This window comes from Dendrobates tinctorius, unplaced genomic scaffold (assembly GCF_039654945.1).
Source record: "Dendrobates tinctorius isolate UK_male_01 unplaced genomic scaffold, ASM3965494v1 ptg000171l, whole genome shotgun sequence".
Lineage (NCBI taxonomy): Eukaryota > Metazoa > Chordata > Amphibia > Anura > Dendrobatidae > Dendrobates > Dendrobates tinctorius.
The window spans coordinates 6,752,501-6,772,812 of NW_027361838.1; the positions used below are offsets into that span (position 1 = coordinate 6,752,501).

At 42.0% G+C, this 20,312-nt stretch overlaps 1 protein-coding gene across 2 annotated transcripts in view; it reads left to right on the plus strand.

Moving 5' to 3' along the window:
- Window positions 1–20,312, plus strand: part of ROCK1 (Rho associated coiled-coil containing protein kinase 1) — a 173,321-nt gene that overhangs the window by 129,407 nt on the left and 23,602 nt on the right. For both annotated transcript variants that reach the window (XM_073550864.1, XM_073550863.1), the window contains exons 22-27: window positions 605–708; window positions 3,744–3,909; window positions 6,860–6,953; window positions 7,265–7,350; window positions 7,694–7,882; window positions 9,569–9,734. In XM_073550864.1, the coding sequence (XP_073406965.1) occupies window positions 605–708; window positions 3,744–3,909; window positions 6,860–6,953; window positions 7,265–7,350; window positions 7,694–7,882; window positions 9,569–9,734 (805 nt within the window). The remainder of the gene's footprint in view (window positions 1–604; window positions 709–3,743; window positions 3,910–6,859; window positions 6,954–7,264; window positions 7,351–7,693; window positions 7,883–9,568; window positions 9,735–20,312) is intronic.

Genomic DNA, 20,312 nt, shown 5'->3' on the forward strand with positions numbered 1-20,312 from the left:
GCAGCATTATATTCTATGAGGAGGTACATTATTCCCTATGAGGGGGCAGCATTATACCCTATGTGGGGGTGCGCTATACCCTATGAGGGGGTGCATTATACCCTATGAGGGGGTGCATTATACCCTATGAGGGGGTGCATTATACCCTATGAGTGGGGGAAGCATTATACCCTATGAGGGGGTGCATTATACCCTATGAGGGGGCAGCATTATACCCTATGAGGGGGCTACATTATTTTCTATGAGATGGCTGCATTATATTCTATGAGGGGGCTGCTTTATATTCTATTAGGGAGGCTACCCCAACTCCTGCTACATAACTAAGACCTGTACTGCCTTATATTATACCCTGATATTAGCGCGTTTTACCGCACAATTGGTGGTCTGGTATTTCTTTCTATGTAGCTACATAGTGGGCCCCAAGAATGATTTTCTCTGGTGGGCCCAAGGTGTTCCAGTCCGACGCTGCTGCTACTACACGACATCACTATCCCCCATTCTGACATTGCTGTAATTATTAGCTGTATTGTCCTTGCAATTCGTTTTTTTACTTTTTTTCTATGAATTTGACCTGCTTAGTATTAAATCTTTGATTGTCCTGCAGACACTGTACAAAACTCAGGTTAAAGAACTTAAGGAAGAAGTCGAAGAGAAGACAAAGCTCAGCCAAGAACTGGATAAGAAGTTCCATGAAGTTCAAAATGAAAAGTATGTTTGTATTTATTTATTTATTTATTTATTATTTATTTCTGCATGTTATGAAGCAATACCGACATTGTCTATACTCTCTTCACAAGGGAATATTTATCCCTGTCCTCACGTATGCTTACTGATGTTTTAACTTTCACCAATTTTAATTGTACATTTTACTAAATTGGTTTCACACTGAGATGACTGAAGATAGACATTTAAAGGAAGCCGGTCATGTAGATACGGGGTTTATATTCTCATTGTAACCCTGGTTACAACAATGGTGGTGCCCCCTAATAATAGGTACATGAGGACCTCAGCAGTGGTTAAATCGCTATACAAAGACTGATATTACCACCATACGTTGACCATGTAGTGGTAGATACCAGTCCTGCAGAACATGTAAGACCATACAGTAGAGTTACAGATGGCACTTACGAGCTGATGTTCTTTCTGTTGGAGTCATTCACTTTTCCTGTCTTTTCCATCTGGCCAAGACCGACATGACATCTTCCAGGCAAGACTCTGCTGCACAGATTACAACAAAGACACATTTGACTTCACATTTCCTGCGCCGTCCACATCTATTTCCAACCTGCACAAACATGTCATCCTGATGTCACCCAAATACTGAGCCACTGCTGCCATATGTGTCGCTATTACTGGACCTGCTGTTTGGCACAAAAACAGTGCTACTTAGTGCCCCCCATAGTAATGCCACAACTGTGCCCCCTTACAAACCAAAACACCTTGTTTGTGCCCTCTAGATGGTAAAACAGACCTCTAGAATATATTAATGTCCTGTGCAAGTGCCCTAGAAAACAGTGTCCACTTTTCCCCCCTAGAAAGTACCGTATATACTTGAGTATAAGCCGACCTGAGTATAAGCTGAGGCACCTAATTTTGCCACGGAAAACTGGGTAAGCTGATTGACTCGAGTATAAGCCGGCTATGCATTGTCCCCTCATTCCTGTCCTGGTATGTGTGGCTCCCCCTGCTGTATGCATGGCTCCTCCGTCCTCCCCCTGTTGTATGCATGGCTCATCCATCCTCCCCCTGTTGTATGCATGGCTCCTCCGTCCTCCCCCTGCTGTATGCATGGCTCCCACATTCTCCCCCTGCTGTATGCATGGCTTCTACGTTCTCCACCTGCTGTATGCATGGCTTCTACGTTCTCCACCTGCTGTATGCATGGCTTCCACGTTCTCCACCTGCTGTATGCATGGCTCCCACGTCCTCCCCCTGCTGTATGCATGGCTCCCACGTTCTCCACCTGCTTTATGCATAGCTCCCACGTTCTCCCCTGCTGTATGCATGGCTCCCACGTCCTCCCCCTGCTGTATGCATGGCTCCCACGTTCTCCCCCTGCTGTATGCATGGCTCCCACGTCCTCCCCCTGCTGTATGCATGGCTCCCACGTCCTCCCCCTGCTGTATGCATGGCTCCCACGTCCTCCCCCTGCTGTATGCATGGCTCCCACGTCCACCCCCTGCTGTATGCATGGCTCCCACGTCCTCCCCCTGCTGTATGCATGGCTCCCACGTCCTCCCCCTGCTGTATGCATGGCTCCCACGTCCTCCCCTTGCTGTATGCATGGCTCCCAAGTCCTCCCCTTGCTGTATGCATGGCTCCCACGTCCTTCCCCTGCTGTATGCATGGCTCCCACGTTCTCCCCCTGCTGTATGCATGGCTCCCACGTTCTCCCCCTGTTGTATGCATGGGTCCCACGTTCTCCCCCTGTTGTATGCATGGGTCCCACGTTCTCCCCCTGTTGTATGCATGGCTTGTCACGGCTCCCCCCCGTCCTTCCCATCATACTTGCCCCCTCCTGGCGTGGTCTCTGGACTTCCCTGCTTATCCGATGGTCTCCGGCGCCGGCAACTTCTTGTATTCAGCGGTCACGTGGTACCGCTCAATCAAGTAACGAATATGTGCTCCACGCCTATGGCAATGGAGACGCATGCATATTGATTACTTTAGTGAGCGGTACCACGTGACTGCTGAATACAGGAAGACGTTGCCTTACCAGGACAAAAGAGATGCAGGGAGAACTTGCAGCAATCACTCAAGGAGTGGGTAAGTATGATGTGACAGCCGCCGCCTCCTGCCGCTCCCCCACCGACCCCCTAAGACAATGACTCGTGTATAAACAAAGAGGGGCACTTTCAGCCTAAAAAAATGGGCTGAAAATCTTGGCTTATACTCGAGTATATACGGTAATAATGTCCCGTGTGCCACTTCCACAGTCACAATGCCAAAAGCTCCCCTATAACAAGTGTCCGCTTAACATTAATAGTGTTCCCTGAGGCTTCACCTGTACAACTTGCAATATGCCACCACAACTCCCCAATACACAGTATGATGTCCCTGCAGCTTCCCAATAGACAGTATTATGTCCCGAAAACTAATCCTCCACAGTAGTGCTCACACTATATGATGGCCCCACACCGTAGGATGTAGTAGCCCCCATGCTGTATCAGGACCCCCTTACAAATTTAAACAATCACTAAATCTTAAAATAAACTTGTACTCATCTAAACCTTGTGAGTACAGCACACAGTGGCAGGTCTCAGGGTGTCTGACGTGGTGATGTCATTGCTCAGGCACACTGACGTTCTGTGCGTGGCATGATGATGTCATCATGCCACTGCATCCTGGACCTACTGTTCCGTAGGCCTCAGACTTAATGCCACTTGCTGTTTACAGAACGGAAACAGTCAGTGCAGTAAGATCATGTCTGCTTTCTCTACTGCAGAGTTACTGTATCACACCCGCTGATGCAGTAAAGGGTAGCGTAGCTCCGGGTGGGCCTGTGCACTGTCAGGATTCTCCTAGAGCGAGCATGCATGTGTGCGATGTCCTTCTTGTGAATTGAGTGAGGCCAGACACATCTAGTGAGAAGGTGTCCGGAAATATTCATCACTGCTCTCAGTGCCGGCAGCGGAGCATTCTGCAGTGTGCATTGTGCGTCACAAGTCTGCAGTCACGCAGAATGGTAATCTATCCTAATTTCAGAAGTATGTGTGATGCAAGTGATTTACCCTGTTTTACAGAGAAACCGTAGCTGCGCAGTTGGATCTGGCTGTGACAAAAGCAGAGTCTGCGCAGCTGGCCAGGGCACTTCTTGAGGAGCAATGCTTTGAATTGACCCAAGAAAACAAAAAGCTGTCAACAAGAACCAGACAAGACGTCGTAGACAAAGATCACACCATCCACAAGGTAAAATATTTCATTTCCTAAAGGCTAAGTTAACAGATATGTCAATTCAGATTTAGCATGGATTTCATCATTAGCCATGGAAAGGGTGAAGTCTGCGGATAATCTGCAGCAATTTCTGTAAGTAATGTGTGTGGTTTTTCCTGCAGTTACAAACTGGAAAAGATCCAGATGAAATGGGCAAAATACTGCCTGAAAAGTGATGTTGGTGCACTGCGCTAGAACAGGGGTCACGTGTAACGACTAGAATGTTTTAATATAAAAAGCGGCTTGTTTTTATTCTCTGGATCTTTTTGCAGTAACCGGGGGGAAAAAAAGTAGGGAAAGAGGAGGAAGGACCTGGCAGACACCTCTGGCAGCAGCATATCTTTCTTGAAAACAAGGCACTGGGCATGTATAAATTCAGCATACCCAATCCTTTTTCTTTATGCATATACAGGACCTCTTGTAAAAATTACATTACCCTATTGGTCCTTTTGAAATGAGTGGGTTCATCTCTATTCCTTCACCTGACGCTGGTAGAATTGGGTTTTACAGAAGTAGTTGAGAGGGTGGGATCCCGGCCCTGCAGTACAACCAGTAGCCTAGTTCTCTAGGTAATATGCGTTTATTGTATTATGAGGTCTTTCTATTCTTCTTTTTGTATTTGTTGCAACTACACTGTTCAAAAAAATAAAGGGAACATTTAAACACCACAATGTAATTCCAAGTCAATCACTCTTCTGTGAAATCAACTTTTCCAGTTATGAATCAACGCCAATTGTGAATGAATTTCTCCTGCTGTTGTGCAGATGAAACAGACAACAGGTAGAAATGATAGGCCGTTAGCAACACTACCCCTATAAAGGAGTGGTTCTGTAGCGGGTGACCACAGACCATTTCTCTGTTCTCATCCTTTTTGGCTGTTGTACTGGTCACTTATGCATTTTGTCATTGCTCTCACCCCTAGAGGTACAGTAGCATGAGGTGGTGTCTTCCCACAGAAGTTACTTAGATAGTGCAGCTCATTCAGGATTGCACATCAGTGTTAGCTGTGGCAAGAAAGGTTACTGTGTCAGTCAGCACAGTGTCCAGAAGATGGAGCATATACAAGGAGACACAGGCCAACTAGACCTGGAGACAAGGTAGGGGGGGGGGGGGCGTAGGAGGGCAACAGCCCTGCGACAGGACTGCTATCTTCTCCTTTGTGCAAGGAGGATCAGGAGGAGCACTGCCAGAGCTCTGCAAAATGACCTCCAGCAGGCCACTAACATCCATGTGTCTGCTCAAACGGTCAGAAATGTACTCCATGAGGGCTTGACATTCACAAGTGGATGTTGAGCTTATACAGCCCAACATCGTACAGGTCGATTTGCATTTGCCAGAGAACACCTAAGATTAGCAGATTCGATATTGGCCCCTGTGCTATTCACACTGAGCACATGTCACAGAGTCTGGAGATGCTGCAGAGAACATTCTGCTGCCTGCAAGATCCTCCAGCATGCCCGGCTTGGCAGTGGGTCAGTAATGGTGTGGAGAGGCATTTCTATGGAGGGCCGCACAACATTCCATGTGCTAGCCAGAGGTACCCTGACTGCCATTAGGTACCGGGATGAGATCCTCAGACCCATTTTGAGACCATATGCAGGTACACTGGGCCCTGGATTTCCTTCTGATGCATGACAATGCTAGGCCTCATGTGGATGAATTGTGCCAACAGGTCTTGCATGATGAAGGCATTAATGCTAAGCATTGGCCTGCCCTGAATCCAATTGAGCACATCTCGGACACCAGGTCTTGATCCATCCATCCTTGCCAAGTTGCACCACAGACTGTCCAGAGTTCCCTCAGGAGAACATCCGCCGCCTCATCAGGACCGTGTCCAGGCATTGTAGGGAGGTCATACAGGCACATGGAGGCCACACACACTGCTGAGCATCATTTCCTTGTTTTGAGGCATTTCCACTAAAGTTGGATCAGCCTGTAATTTGATTTTCCACTTTGATTTTGAGTATCATTCCAAATCCAGACCTCCATGCATGTTTTATAGTTCTCAATTCATTCCACTATGTAATGAATAAAGATTTGCAATTGGAATATTTCATTCACTGAATTCTAGGATGTGGTATTTTAGTGTGCCGTTTATTTTTTGATCAGTGTATTTTCTTGTATTTGGTAAATGGAACGTTAACGTTTTATGTGCATCTCAATTAAAAAAAAAAAATCGATATTAAATTAAAAAATCTAAAACTCAGCAGGTTCTCTCAGCTTAGTCTGATCTACATGGCCACATTTATTCAGCGTCTAAGAATCTAAATAGTGATATATTGTAACAATCTTTTTGTGTGAATAAATCATTCTTCAGTTAATTGTAATTGGAAGATCTCAGATCCCATAACCAAATGTCAGTAAGACTTATTCCTTTGCCTGCATGAAAGTTCCTTAATTAAAGGGAATCTGTTACCAGGTTTTTGCTACCTAATCTTAGAGCAGTATAATGTAGAGGCAGAGTCCCCGATTCCAGTGATGTCACTTAATGGGCTACTTGATAATCTCCTGCTTATAAAACAGTGATTTTATCACTAAAGGATTAGAAAACTTGATGGGATGTTGTCTTCCATATTCATGAGCTCTGTATAACCACGCCCCACCACTGATTGAACGTTTTCTGCCTATGCCCAGGTACAACACAGAATGTTGAGTGGGCGGGGATATACAGAGAACTACTAGATCTGTAGCAGAGATCACTGTGATTTTTTGATCTTGAAAATGAAAATTTTAGTGTGAAGTAATAAAAAGTCAGACTTGTCAGGAAACCTCCTATCAGGACATAAGATAAATGTGTGGTATCATGAGTAAAGAAAAAAAAAAGTGATCTTTTTATTATATTCTTTAAATACTGAATACTTTTTCCTTTTTTTGCCCTTTAAAATTTTTTTTTCTTTTTAATGTATTTTCCCCATTATTTTGACAGTTGGAGGAGGCGAACCATACATTAACCAAAGATGTTCAGGAAGTAACCAAAGAGAGTGCAGAACTGAGTGAAAAGGTTAAGACACTGGAAGAAGGTATTTCACTTTATAATAGGCCGGGATTGCGATGTTTGACGCCTTTACTATGTGTCTCTGAATATTTGCATCTGTTCACAAATGGCATTATGAAGTCCTCACTGTTGTAGTTTGCCGCGTGGTGGAGAAAACTTGTAAAAAAGTTGGCTGTTAGTGTATGGGGTAGGATGGGAAGGGCTTCCATATCCTATCAGTTCAGGAAGGGGGGAGGCTCCTGCTGCAGCCACTTGGTCTTACACACAGGACAGTGAGGAGGGGACATGATTGGTTGATAGGGACACCTTCTTTTAACGTTTATTTATATTTTGCAGAATTTAAATTGAAGCAAGAAGAAATTAGCAATTTAAAGATTACGTATGAGAAGAATATAAACACTGAGAGAACGCTTAAAACGCAGGTAAGTGATGGCTCCTCTAGCTTGTCTTCATACAGCTATGAGGCCTGTGTGTGAGTGACAATGCAGATAAATATTCTATGACTGAGAGTCTATTACAGACTGTATTGTGTGGGGATTTTTATGAGGATTTTTACTTTTAAGCCTAATAGAAAGAAACCCGTTCTGCATCATGTTCAAATATGGGCATGTAATGTGCGCGGCATTGTTCAAGTAGGGCTTGATTTATTACGTTGATGTCGAAATGAATGATTTAATTTCCGGCTCATGCTTCTCGAATATGACGGATCATTACCGTTGTGTCTTGAATGTGGCAAACTCTCATTGTGCTGTGGTTTTCATCTAGGCTGTAAACAAACTAGCTGAGATTATGAATCGGAAAGAGTTCAAACTGGACCGGAAGAAAGCGAACACGCAAGACCTGAGAAAGAAAGAGAAGGAAAACCGGAAGCTGCAGCTGGATCTTAACCAGGAGAAGGAGAATTACAACCAGATGGTTACCAAATTTCAGAAAGAGATAGAAGAAATGTTAATGGTAAGCAACCAATTTGTGCATTAGAATCACTATCTAAATTGGGAAATATTCCACATAGGAAAAAAAAATATATATATAGATATATATGTAGATATAATATTCTAGATTCAGATTAATGGCAGCAAATCCAGACAGAGACAAAGCATAGAGAAACAAACCAGAATGTGTTAAGCCTTTGATTCCACAAAGTACCCCCCTTTTAATTTGATGACCGCTTTATACCCCCTTGACATTCTCCCAATCGGCTCCATCAGGTAGTCAGTCACCTGGAACTATTTTCAAAGAGCCTATATGCTTCATCAATAATTCATTTGTGGAATCGCAACCCTTCACAAAGTGTTTGCGACCATCAGGTGTGTTTTGCAGGTGCAGTGATTGTCCCTTAATCCTCAACTATTCTATGCCAGAATATGGCAAGAGCCAGTGAGCTATGGACAGTCCATCATTACTTTATATCCTAAAGGTCAGTCAGTTTGGAAAAGTGCTAAACTTTGGAGGTATCCTGAAGTGCAGTCATGAACATCATCAATTGTTATGATGAAACCGGCTCTCATGAGGTTCACACCAGCAAAGGAAGACCAAGAATTACCTTTGCTGCAGAGGATACGCTCAGCAGAGTTACCCACCTCAGAAGCTGTAAATTGATAGCACAGACATGAAGTAACACACATTTCCACATCAACTGTCCACAGGAGACTTGAGAAAAGCACGCCTTCGTGAATTTCTGCAAAGAAACCACTTTTGAGGACCGAAAACAAAATGAGTTGTTTGGGCCAAGCCACACAAGATCTGGACGTTAAGGGAAATCTGTACTATGGTTGGATGAGTCAAAATTTGCCATTTTTGTTACAGTGCCCCAAGTCTTGTGAGAAGCAGAAATGATGAGCGAATAGCTTCTACATATGTGATGTCCACTATAAAGCATCATGTGGCAGGTGTGAGGGTTCTTTGGTGATGACACTGTTGGGGACTTATTCTGAATTCCAGGCTCATTTACTCAGCATGGCTACCATAGCATTTTGAAATGACATGCCGTCCCATCTAGTTTGCACTTAGTAGGACTATCATTTGTGGTGAAACGGTGCGATGACCCAGAATGCACCTCCAGGCTATGTAATGGCTGCGTGACTGAGATGAAAAGGTATGGAGCGCTGTGTTATATAACATGGCCTCCACAATCACCCAACCTCAACCCAATACAGATGATGATAGATGAGTTGGATGCACAGGGAACTCCTTTAAGTTACTTGGAAAGCTGTAACAGCAGGCAAACAGATAAATTGCTTGCACACTTGCTGCAACTTAGTTGAGTTGTGCATCGTCTCCCTTCCCCATTTGACAAGCCGCAATGTCCAGTTTATGAGAATAGGACATGTGATATTTGTTAAGCTTCGAGGCAACTGACCCAGTTGTAATGAGGCAATGACTTGACATGTCAGATCAAGCAAGAGAACCAGTCAAACAATTTGAGTTCATTGATTGCCCACGTTTGGAATGTAGACCATGTAAGCCATCATCCGGTAGGAGGGTTTATGAAGATAAGGTCTTGCTGTTTGGAGGGTCTAAAAACTGATGGACTGATTTAGATATCTTGGTCTGTTTTCTTAGTATATGACCTTCTTTGGGTGTTGTGGTGTTTTTTTCCTTCAAGTTAAACTTGTAATGCCTTATATAATGTCTTTTTAGCAATTGACTGAAGAAAGCAATACCAGGAATGAACTTCAGATGCAGCTGGCCAGTAAAGAAAGTGACATTGAACAGCTGCGTGCCAGAGTGGCAGAGCTCCAGCTACGTATGGACTCTACCAGTGTTGCCAGCCTACAGCCAGATGAGGCAGATGGAACGATCGGCGGTAAGATTAACGTAAACCATTGTGTTTTAATTATTTTATTAGGCTACAAACTTTTTTTTTTTTTTTTTTTTTAAGTCTATTAAATATTTTGCCGTGCGTTAATCGACATGCAAACCATAGTCTAGTCCTAACTTGATAAGGTCCTCCCTTCTGGCAAACCTCTGTATTAATACAGACCTACACGTGCTCCTGATCTGCTCTTTGTGAGCAACATCTAATGGTTTCATTTGCAATTTCTGCAAATAATTTAATCAATAGCTGTAAAGGCCTCATGGTGCAAGTCTGCAGTCATTCTGTGACTGCAGACTTGTGAATCTTCACATCGTCAGCACTGTACTTTGTGAAGATTCTCCGGTGCTTGACCATAAATATGTGATTTGCATACATGTGGCCACGTGCCTACTAAACGTTAGTGGCCTTGCTTAGTGCAAATGTATGGTGCGAGTCCACATTCGTGTAGTCAGAACATGTCCGGAAGAATGGTCACATCAATGCCCGGCACCGGAGAATCGTCAATGAGTAATGTGCGCCTGGTGTGAAGATTCACAAGTCTGCTGTCACATGGAGTGACGGCAGACTTGTACCCTAATGCTGGACGACCCCTTTGAACATTAATACAAAGCACAATACTATTATATTTTGTTAATCATTGCTGTGTATACAGTTTAGGTGAATAGTTACATGTCGTAAGGAATGGAGCTAGACCGAGTTTACTGGCGGATTTTGATAGCTGCAATGTACAGTAATGGGCGTTCATCTTTTTAAAGTTAAACTGAAATACTGTAAAAATTTATATTTTATGGTTCAATTGTTCTTATTACACAGTAAATGTGTGAGAAACATGTGAGTGTTACCAGCTAGATTATTTTTTTATTTTTTTTTTTAATCCATTGCAGAATTTCTTTTTACCAAAAATATCTGCAATTCATTAAAAAAAAAAATAGAATTCTTAATTGTGTCCATATTCTTTAGGCTATGTGCCCATCTATGCAGAAAATTACTGCTTCAGAATCGGACTCCTTCCCAGAAAACGTGCGATTTCTCTTTTGTCTCATTGGGGGACACAGGAACCGTGGGTGTGTGCTGCTGTCACTAGGAGGTTGACACTAAGCATGAAAAAAAATGTTAACTCCGCCTTCGCAGTATACACCCCTCTGACCGGCTGTAGGAGAATCAGTTTTGCTTATTGTCAGCAGGAGGTGGACAGAGGTCTCTTGCAGACCCATGCCTACCTCAGTGTGCGTCGTTCCTTTTCAGGTAACCATGGAGGGATACAGAGTAGATATGCTACATCTGTTTTCCCACATCGGGATTATGAGTACGGCGTGTATTGCCACCCCGTATCCTCATGAATCCCGCGGGCAGGACCCTATCCCCTAACACAGGACTCGTGTTCAGGTGGCAGCTTCTGGTCCTGACCTTCGTTTCCCATCACTCGCCCACCAGAGCCTGATGATCGAGAGAGACGCCCTGCAGAAAAGGTTTGGGACTGCAATCTTTTCATGCAGGTAAACCGACCCCTGTTACGGGGTGAACTGGAGGTAAGAGGCTGCAGCGTGGTATGATCTGCTCACCAGCCGCTCTGGCTGAATGTGACCGCTGTAATCAGCACTCAGGCTTGCAGTCCATGGCTGTATACTTAGTTTAAGAGCCAACACTTACTTTCAAGCACGTGGTGCAACGCGGTTTCAGCCTCCTCCTGTGGCAGCATTATGGCCCTGGGCTCCTGCAGGAGCCCAGCACGGCTGACGCCAGATTCCGGCTCCCAGCAGGCTCCTCCCCCGGCTTCCTCTTCCTGTACCAGCGCCATCTTGGTGCTCCAGGAGGCTTCTAGGTAGCGGCAGGGCTGTTCACCTCGCTCTCTCTCATCAGCCTTCGGGCGGCAGCGACACAGGTCGTGGGTATGTGAGTACTGCACTACAGTTTGCTCCCTCACTCCGCTCTCTACCCCCGACGGTCGGCACCAGGTAAAACCTGTCAGTATGCCCAAGGGAGAGCAGTCCCGCGCCTCCTCCTCATCTGCTTCAGTGACCTTGGTCAAATATTTTGTATGTACCAAATGCATTGTCGGGCTTCCTTCAGGTCAGTCCTCGCCACCCTGCTCAGATTACAGCAGACCTACAGTGTCACCCACACTAGAGAGCAGGTTCAGCCCCCCCGCTTTGCCAGTCAGAGCTCCCACATTACCCCTGGAGCAGGAGGAAGCCACCTTGCCTGCCACCCAGGGGCCATCCATCGCCACGGGAGACAGCAAGTGTCCAGGATGGGCCTCTTCCTTATCTAAGTCTGTGGCCGACCTTACCAAGGTATCACAGACCTTGGTAGCGGTGCTTAACAGATTGCCACTTCAGATTCCAGTGGACACAGGAGCACCAAAGGAGCCTCCTTTTGGGCCTTCTAGAGGCCGTGACAGGACCACCAACCAAGGTCCCCTTCTCACTCCATCTCACTGCCAGAATTCCTCTGGCCGTCTGCCTCCTCCCGGTCCTCATCCCCGGAATAAGGCGAGGCATTAACAGAGACACACTCAGAGGAGGGTTCTGAGTATGGGCCAGAACAGTCCCAGGTCAAGGATATGGTTCAGGGCCTCATTGCCGCAGTCAACGAGACTTTTAACATTGGGGACACCGCATCAAAACCTAATGATCAGGTTTTTTCATTTAAGCGTCATAAGTCCCCCTCTAGGGTCTTCGCCTCACACAAGGATTTTGATGAAATGTTGGCCAGGGAAAAGGAAAACCCAACCAGGCGTTTAAAGAGAGGGAATCGTTTTGGGATTCTATATCCCTTCCCTCCAGATCTCACCGCCAACTGGACCACCTCCCCCTTCGGTGGACCCACCAGTGTCCAGACTCGCTACCAATACAGTCCTCCCACTCGCCAGTGGGGCAGCCCTAAAAGATCCCAATGATAGGAGGGTAGAATCCCTGGCAAAATCCGCCTTTCAGGCAGCAGCCGCTACATTGTGTCCAGCCTTCGCCTCAGCCTGGGTAGCTAAGTCTGTTACAGAATGGGCCAAACAGCTTAGACAGGGCATATTGGCCGGGGCACCACTAGCGGAACTGGCGGAGTTCGCAGATCAAATCTCTCATGCCGGGAGGTATATGGTATCAGCAGCCCTGGATGCTGTGTCTTGCGCAGCTCAAGCATCCAGTAACGTAGCTGTCCAGCGGACAGTCTGGCTAAAGGCTTGGCAGGCTGATTTGTCCTCAAAGAAATTACTGACCAATCTGCAGTTTCAGGGCACCCGGCTCTTTGGGTCAATGTTAGATCAAATCATTAAGGCTAGTTTCACATTAGCGTTTTTTTGCGCAGCGCATCGTGCGCATAAAAAACGCAAAGAAAAACGCAAAACAAATGTGCGTTTTTTTTTCTTCATGCGCACGCTGATGCGTCAAAATAACGCAGTGTTACTTGCGTTTTACATGCGTTTTTGCATGCGGTTGCGTTTTTTATGCGCATGCGTTTTTAGGTGTGACATTTCACAATAGCAAAATCTTTGACCACCAATGGGTCACCAGTGGGCGTGTTTCATTGGAATGTTTTATAGACCCTGTACTGCTGAATTCATCAGATTTTGCTGCTGTTTCCGGTGTCAAGATGGACTTGCGTCTGGATAATTTCCGCTTCAAGCTGGATCTTGACATTGCGCTGTCTCAGGCGTATGTCTTTTGTTGCCAGCAAGAAAGGGAGAGGGAGAGACAGCAGAGACGGCAGCGGCGTAGGTTTTGGAGGCATCCAATCATCGAACTCCGGCCAAGCCGTGGAGCATATCACACGCTGTACAGCGAGCTACAGGAAAACCCGGAGAAATTTGCTGACTATACACGGATGTCCCAGGAAAGCTTCCTTGACTTGCTGGGTATGGTTGAAGGAAACATCCGGAGAAGGGACACTCAGCTCCGGCGTGCCATTCCTCCCGAAGAAAGGCTCCTTGTCACATTACGGTATGTATGTTGTTATGTTTGCATAATTTTTTTGGCTTTTTATTTTTTTTTTTTTTTGGTCCAAAAAATTAGGTTTTTTTTGGCTATTGATTTTTAACATTATTTTTGTGAAATTGCTTTTTTGCATAATGGTTTTTCTTCTGTCATGTACTAATCCCAAGCCTTTATAAAATGTTTTTTTGCTATGTTGTATTAAAAAAACATGCAAAATAGTTAGGCCATGTACTTTTTTATTTTCAGTGTTTTTAGTAATACCCAAGACAGAAATATAATTATTTTTTCTTTTTATGTTTGGCAGGTTCCTGGCAACTGGAGAGAGTCTTTCATCCCTGCATTTCCAGTACCGGCTGGGAATCTCAACTTTATCTGGGATTGTTGCCGACACCTGCAGGGCTCTGTGGGATGTTCTGTGTCCGGAGTTTCTGCCATTGCCCACTGCCGAAAAGTGGCTTCAAATATCGGAGAAATTCTGGGCAGTCTGCAATTTCCCGAACTGCCTAGGAGCGGTGGACGGGAAGCACATCCGCATCACAAAACCCGCAAGAAGTGGCTCCGAGTACTACAACTACAAGAAGTACTTTTCCACAGTCCTAATGGCCATTGCGGATGCAGACTGCCGGTTTGTGGCGGTGGACATAGGGGCATTCGGACGGGGCAACGATTCACAGACTTTTAAGAACTCTGATATGGGCTGGAGGTTGTACGGCAACCATTTCAATTTTCCACTGGCACGGCCTCTTCCCCAAACCCAAACTCCACCACTGCCATTTGTAGTGGTTGGGGATGAGGCATTTCAGATGTGCCCAAACCTGCTGAAGCCGTACTCCAGCCGTGACTTGGACCACCGCAAGAAAATTTTCAACTACAGGCTTACGAGGGCTCGCAGGACTGTAGAGTGCGCCTTTGGCATTCTAGTGTCCAGATGGCGAATTCTCAGCACCGCCATCAATCTCAAAATGGAAACAGTAGATGAGGTGGTGAAGGCATGCGTGGTTCTCCACAATTTTGTTATGGCAAAGGAGCGGCCGAACTTTGACATGGATGAGCCTGCTGCCAACCCTTTGCCAGATTTTACTCAGCACCCTCTTCGGTCCTCAGTCGAAGTTGCCCAAATGAGGGACCAATTTGCGGACTACTTTTTATCCGATGTTGGTCGTGTAGCATGGCAGGATCAAATGGTTTAATAGTTTTCTTGTTTGTTAAAAATAAAATACATGGTTTTTTCTACCTGTACCCAGTGTACTGTGTCTTAATAAACTCCACTACTCATCTGCCCAGGTTAAATTGAAGAAAGGGAAACCACCATAAAAAAAAATATATATATATATATATATATATATATATATATATATATTATAATATATATATATATATATTATAATATATATATATATATATTATAATATATATATATTATAATATATATATATATATTATAATATATATATATATATATATATTATAATATATATATATATATATATATTATAATATATATTATAATATATATATATATATTATAATATATATATATATATTATAATATATATATATATTATAATATATATATATATATATATTATAATATATATATATATTATAATATATATATATATATATATATATATATATATATATATATATATATATATATTATAATATATATATATTATAATATATATATATTATAATATATATATATTATAATATATATATTATAATATATATATATTATAATATATATATATATATATATATATTATAATATATATATATATTATAATATATATATATATATATATATTATAATATATATATATTATAATATATATATATTATAATATATATATTATAATATATATATATATATATATATATATATATATATATATATATATATATATTATAATATATATATATTATAATATATATATATTATAATATATATATATATATATATATATATATATTATATATATATATATATTATAATATATATATATATTATAATATATATATATATATATATATATTATAATATATATATATATATATTATAATATATATATATTATAATATATATATATTATAATATATATATTATAATATATATATATATATATATATATTATAATATATATATATTATAATATATATATATTATAATATATATATATATATATATATTATAATATATATATATTATAATATATATATTATAATATATATATATATATATATATATTATAATATATATATTATAATATATATATATATATATATATATTATAATATATATATTATAATATATATATATATATATATATATTATAATATATATATTATAATATATATATATATATATTATAATATATATATATATATATTATAATATATATATATATATATATTATAATATATATATATATATATATATTATAATATATTATAATATATATATATATATATTATAATATATTATAATATATATATATATATATATATATATATTATAATATATATATATATTATAATATATATATATATATTATAATATATATATTATAATATATATATATATATTATAATATATATATATATATATATATATATATATATATATATATATATATATATATATATATATATTATAATATATATATATTATAATATATATATATATATTATAATATATATATATATATATATATATTATAATATATATATTATAATATATATATATATATTATAATATATATATATATTATAATATATATATATATATATTATAATATATATATATATATATATATATATTATAATATATATATATATATATATATTATAATATATATATATATTATAATATATATATATATATATATATATTATAATATATATATATATATATATATTATAATATATATATATATATATATATATATATTATAATATATATATAAATATAAATATATTTATTTTTATATATATATATAAATTTTTTGTTTTTTTTGGTGGTTTCCCTTTCTTTACTTTCTACCGGATGGTCAGCCATCCAACTCTGAAAGGGATACTATGTTTCATTTTTGTTTTATATATATATATATATATATATATATATATATATATATATATATATATATATATATATATATATATATATATATATAAAAAAAAAAAAAAAAGAAATATAGTATCCCTTTCAGAGTTGGATGGCTGACCATCCGGTAGAAAGTAAAGAAAAACAAACCATAGTGTAGGGCGCAGTGTGTGCAGGCGGCGAAAGACACAATAACCAAACATTATTTTGAAAAAAAAATATAACATTTATTTAAATTATTTTTTAGTTGCTGGAAACTGGGGGGTGTGGAGGGATGAGGAACGGCTTTGGGTGGAGTAAGGGGTTCTAGGGGAAGGAGGAACCAAAGAAGTGGGGGAAGGGAGCTGAGGCAAGGAAAGTTGTGAAGTGGGAGGTGAGGGAGGAGGGAGGGTAAGAGTCCTCCTCTTAGTTTTTTTAGGACGGTGGCCCGTCGTCTTCCTGCTGTCCTCGCTTGAGCCTGAGGACTGGCTAGACCCCGGGGACCGCCTTGAGCCTCTGGACCGCCTTGAGCCTCTGGACTGCCTTGAGCCTCTGGAACGCCTGGAGGCTGGGGACTGGCTGGAGCTGGGGGACCGCCTGGCACTTGTTGACCGCCTGCCAGGATCTTGTTCCAGCTGTGGCATGCTGGAGGTGGTGGATGTCCTGGCAGGGGCCGTAAATATTGAATGCGGGTCCCCCAGCTGATGCTGCTCCGAGGTGGTGGTGGTGGCGGTCCATGCAGGCGTGGTGGCTGTGGCGGTCCATACCGGGGTGGTCCTCCCGCTGGTGGTGGTGGTTGCGGCGCTCAAGGCAGGGGTGGTGACGACGGGCCATCCAGTGGTGGTGGCGGCAGCAGTGGTGGGCCAGGCAGGAGCAGCGCTTGGCATGGTGTTGGCGGGTAAGTGTCCAGCTGCACTCGGACTTGGGGCGGTATATTGGTGTCCGGCGAGGCTTGGAAGTGTGGTGGCTGTGCAGTGATATGCAGCAGAAGTAGGTAATGCTGTAAAACGAGTCAGTGGTGGCACCGGTGGAAATGCCACCACTGACTGCTGCATAATCCTACTCTGCTGCATAGCCTGCATAAAAGCATTGTTGCAGGCCTGCATGACAGTCAACTGGAGGTCAGGGGTAAGGTGTTCCGCCGTGTCCCGAGCTATTTGGGTATAAAAATGATGCGCTGGTCTGGCGAGGTCGACTTCCAGGCGCTCAAGGCGACCCTCGATAGACTTGTAGCGTTGGTCCAAAAGGAGGAAACCACTCTCAAGTCTATCGGAGAGTGCCTTGAGGCTACTCTGAAAGACCGAGCTCAATTCAACGAACTCGGGCATGAGAGGCCTGTCCAAGGTCCTCTGCCGCTGCTGGCGGGAAGTGCCCGCAAAACCAGTGGCAGAGACCTGGGACAGGGGAACACCTGAGCGACCAGCTTCCTGGTCTCCAGATGACTGTGGTGCAGACCTGCAAGGTGCTTCCTCGCTGATGGATGGCTGGGAGGGGTCCGGGGCAGCTTGATGAAGGACCGCTTCGGGACCAGGTTGCAGGGTGCTGCTCCAGGTGCTGTGAAAAGAAAAGAAAGAAATTACTACCATAAATTAACAATCGCCAACTCCTGTGGAATAGAAAAGCACAGAATAAAACACAATACAACTAGAAAATACTTACGTTCGGGAGGCAAGGACCGGTCTTAAAAATGCCAAGGCACGATGGTATCGGTACTTCGTGCCGGTCCTTGCCGCAGCACCACTGCGAACCTTATTCTCCTGACGGATATCCCTGTTGAAGCGGTCCTTCATCGAGCGCCAACGGGTTCTGACTTTGTTCACTGTGATGGAAAAAAAAAAAAAAAGAAAAAAAGTAAGACTATGCACTGGAGGCTGTGATCATCCAACTGTGTGTGATGATAGAAACTCCATGGAGTTAATAGCATCACACACAGTTGGGTGATCCCGGCCAAGATCACTGCTGCATCACACTGCATTTAAATACTTACGAAAATCCTTGCGGACCCGGGGAGAGGCATTGTCCCAGCCATCCATCAGCGATGCGGCCACCTCGTTCCAGAGCCGCCGGATCACCACGTTGTCCGAGTGCAGTTGGTGACGGGTGTCCCACAACGGGACTCGCTCCTGGACTAGACGGATGAGCTCGTCGTTGTCCAGGGCGAGGTCCTCCTCCCGCTGTGGAGCCTAGAAAAGAAAGACAAACATTAATCTTTGAAAGATTTAAAAAAAAAAAAATATCGATAACTAGCTGAAGAGCCCGGCGCTGCCCGGGCATAGTAACTAACTGTGGTTAGTTATATAAATTTAAAATTATCCTCCATCCCATAGTCCCGTGCCCATATTCCATCATACATATCCTCCATCCCATATGCCTGTGCCCATATACCCATCATACATATTCGCCATCCCATAGTCCCGTGCCCATATACCATCATACATATCCTCCATCCCATGCCCATATACCCATCATATATATCCTCCATCCCATAGTCCCGTGCCCATATTCCATCATACATATCCTCCATCCCATAGTCCTGTGCCCATATACCCATCATACATATTCGCCATCTCATATGCCTGTGCCCATATACACATGATACATGTTCGCCATCCCATAGTCCCGTGCCCATATACCATCATACATATCCTCTATCCCATGCCCATATACCCATCATATATATCCTCCATCCCATAGTCCCGTGCCCATATACCCAAACAAACAAACATACACACACACACACACACACACACACATACACACTTTGAGCCCTAGATATTGATAAACAATCCATGAAAAAATTATTTGTTTTAAATGGAAATAAATGGAAAAAAACAACAAACATCGAAAAAAACAACCATGAAAATTTAAAAAAAATAAAATTAAAAAATACCAAAAAAAAAAAAAAAAAACCAGACGAGAAAATGAGTAAAAAAAAAAAAAAAAACAGTCCGTCTGTACTTACATCACGTCTACCCGCCCGCACTTGGCCTTGCTGCTCCTGCCGTTCCTCCGGTGGTGGTGGCGTGATGGAGGATGAGCTCTGAAAATTAAACCAAAAAAATTAATCACATGTGTTTATTTTTTCAAATCCATACGGAAGCATAGTACTCACTTCTTCTGCCTCTTGCCCTGTCCCGGGGACATATTCTTCACCAGATGAAGACATGCTGCAATAAAAAAAAAAAGAGACATAAGTACATAGAAATGTATTGAAATTTCAGCCAGACATTAGGTTTTTCATACTTACATTGGTGCAGCTTGTGCTGTGTGTCCACTAGTGAGCAATCCTTAAAGTATTGTGGAATCCCAGTGCCCACACCATTTTATCACCTTGGTTCAATTTTTTTTTTTTACTGTCTAGACCAAATTTCAGTCATGTTTATGTAAAAAACGCATGCGCATAAAAACGCAAGACCATGCGCAAGTATTGCGCTCCCATAGGCTCCAATGTGGTGTTTTTGCGCATTCCGTGCGCATTCCGTGCGCATGCGTTGTTTTAACGAGACAGGGCGGAACCAAAAATGCAACATGTTGCGTCTGACGCGCCTGGCG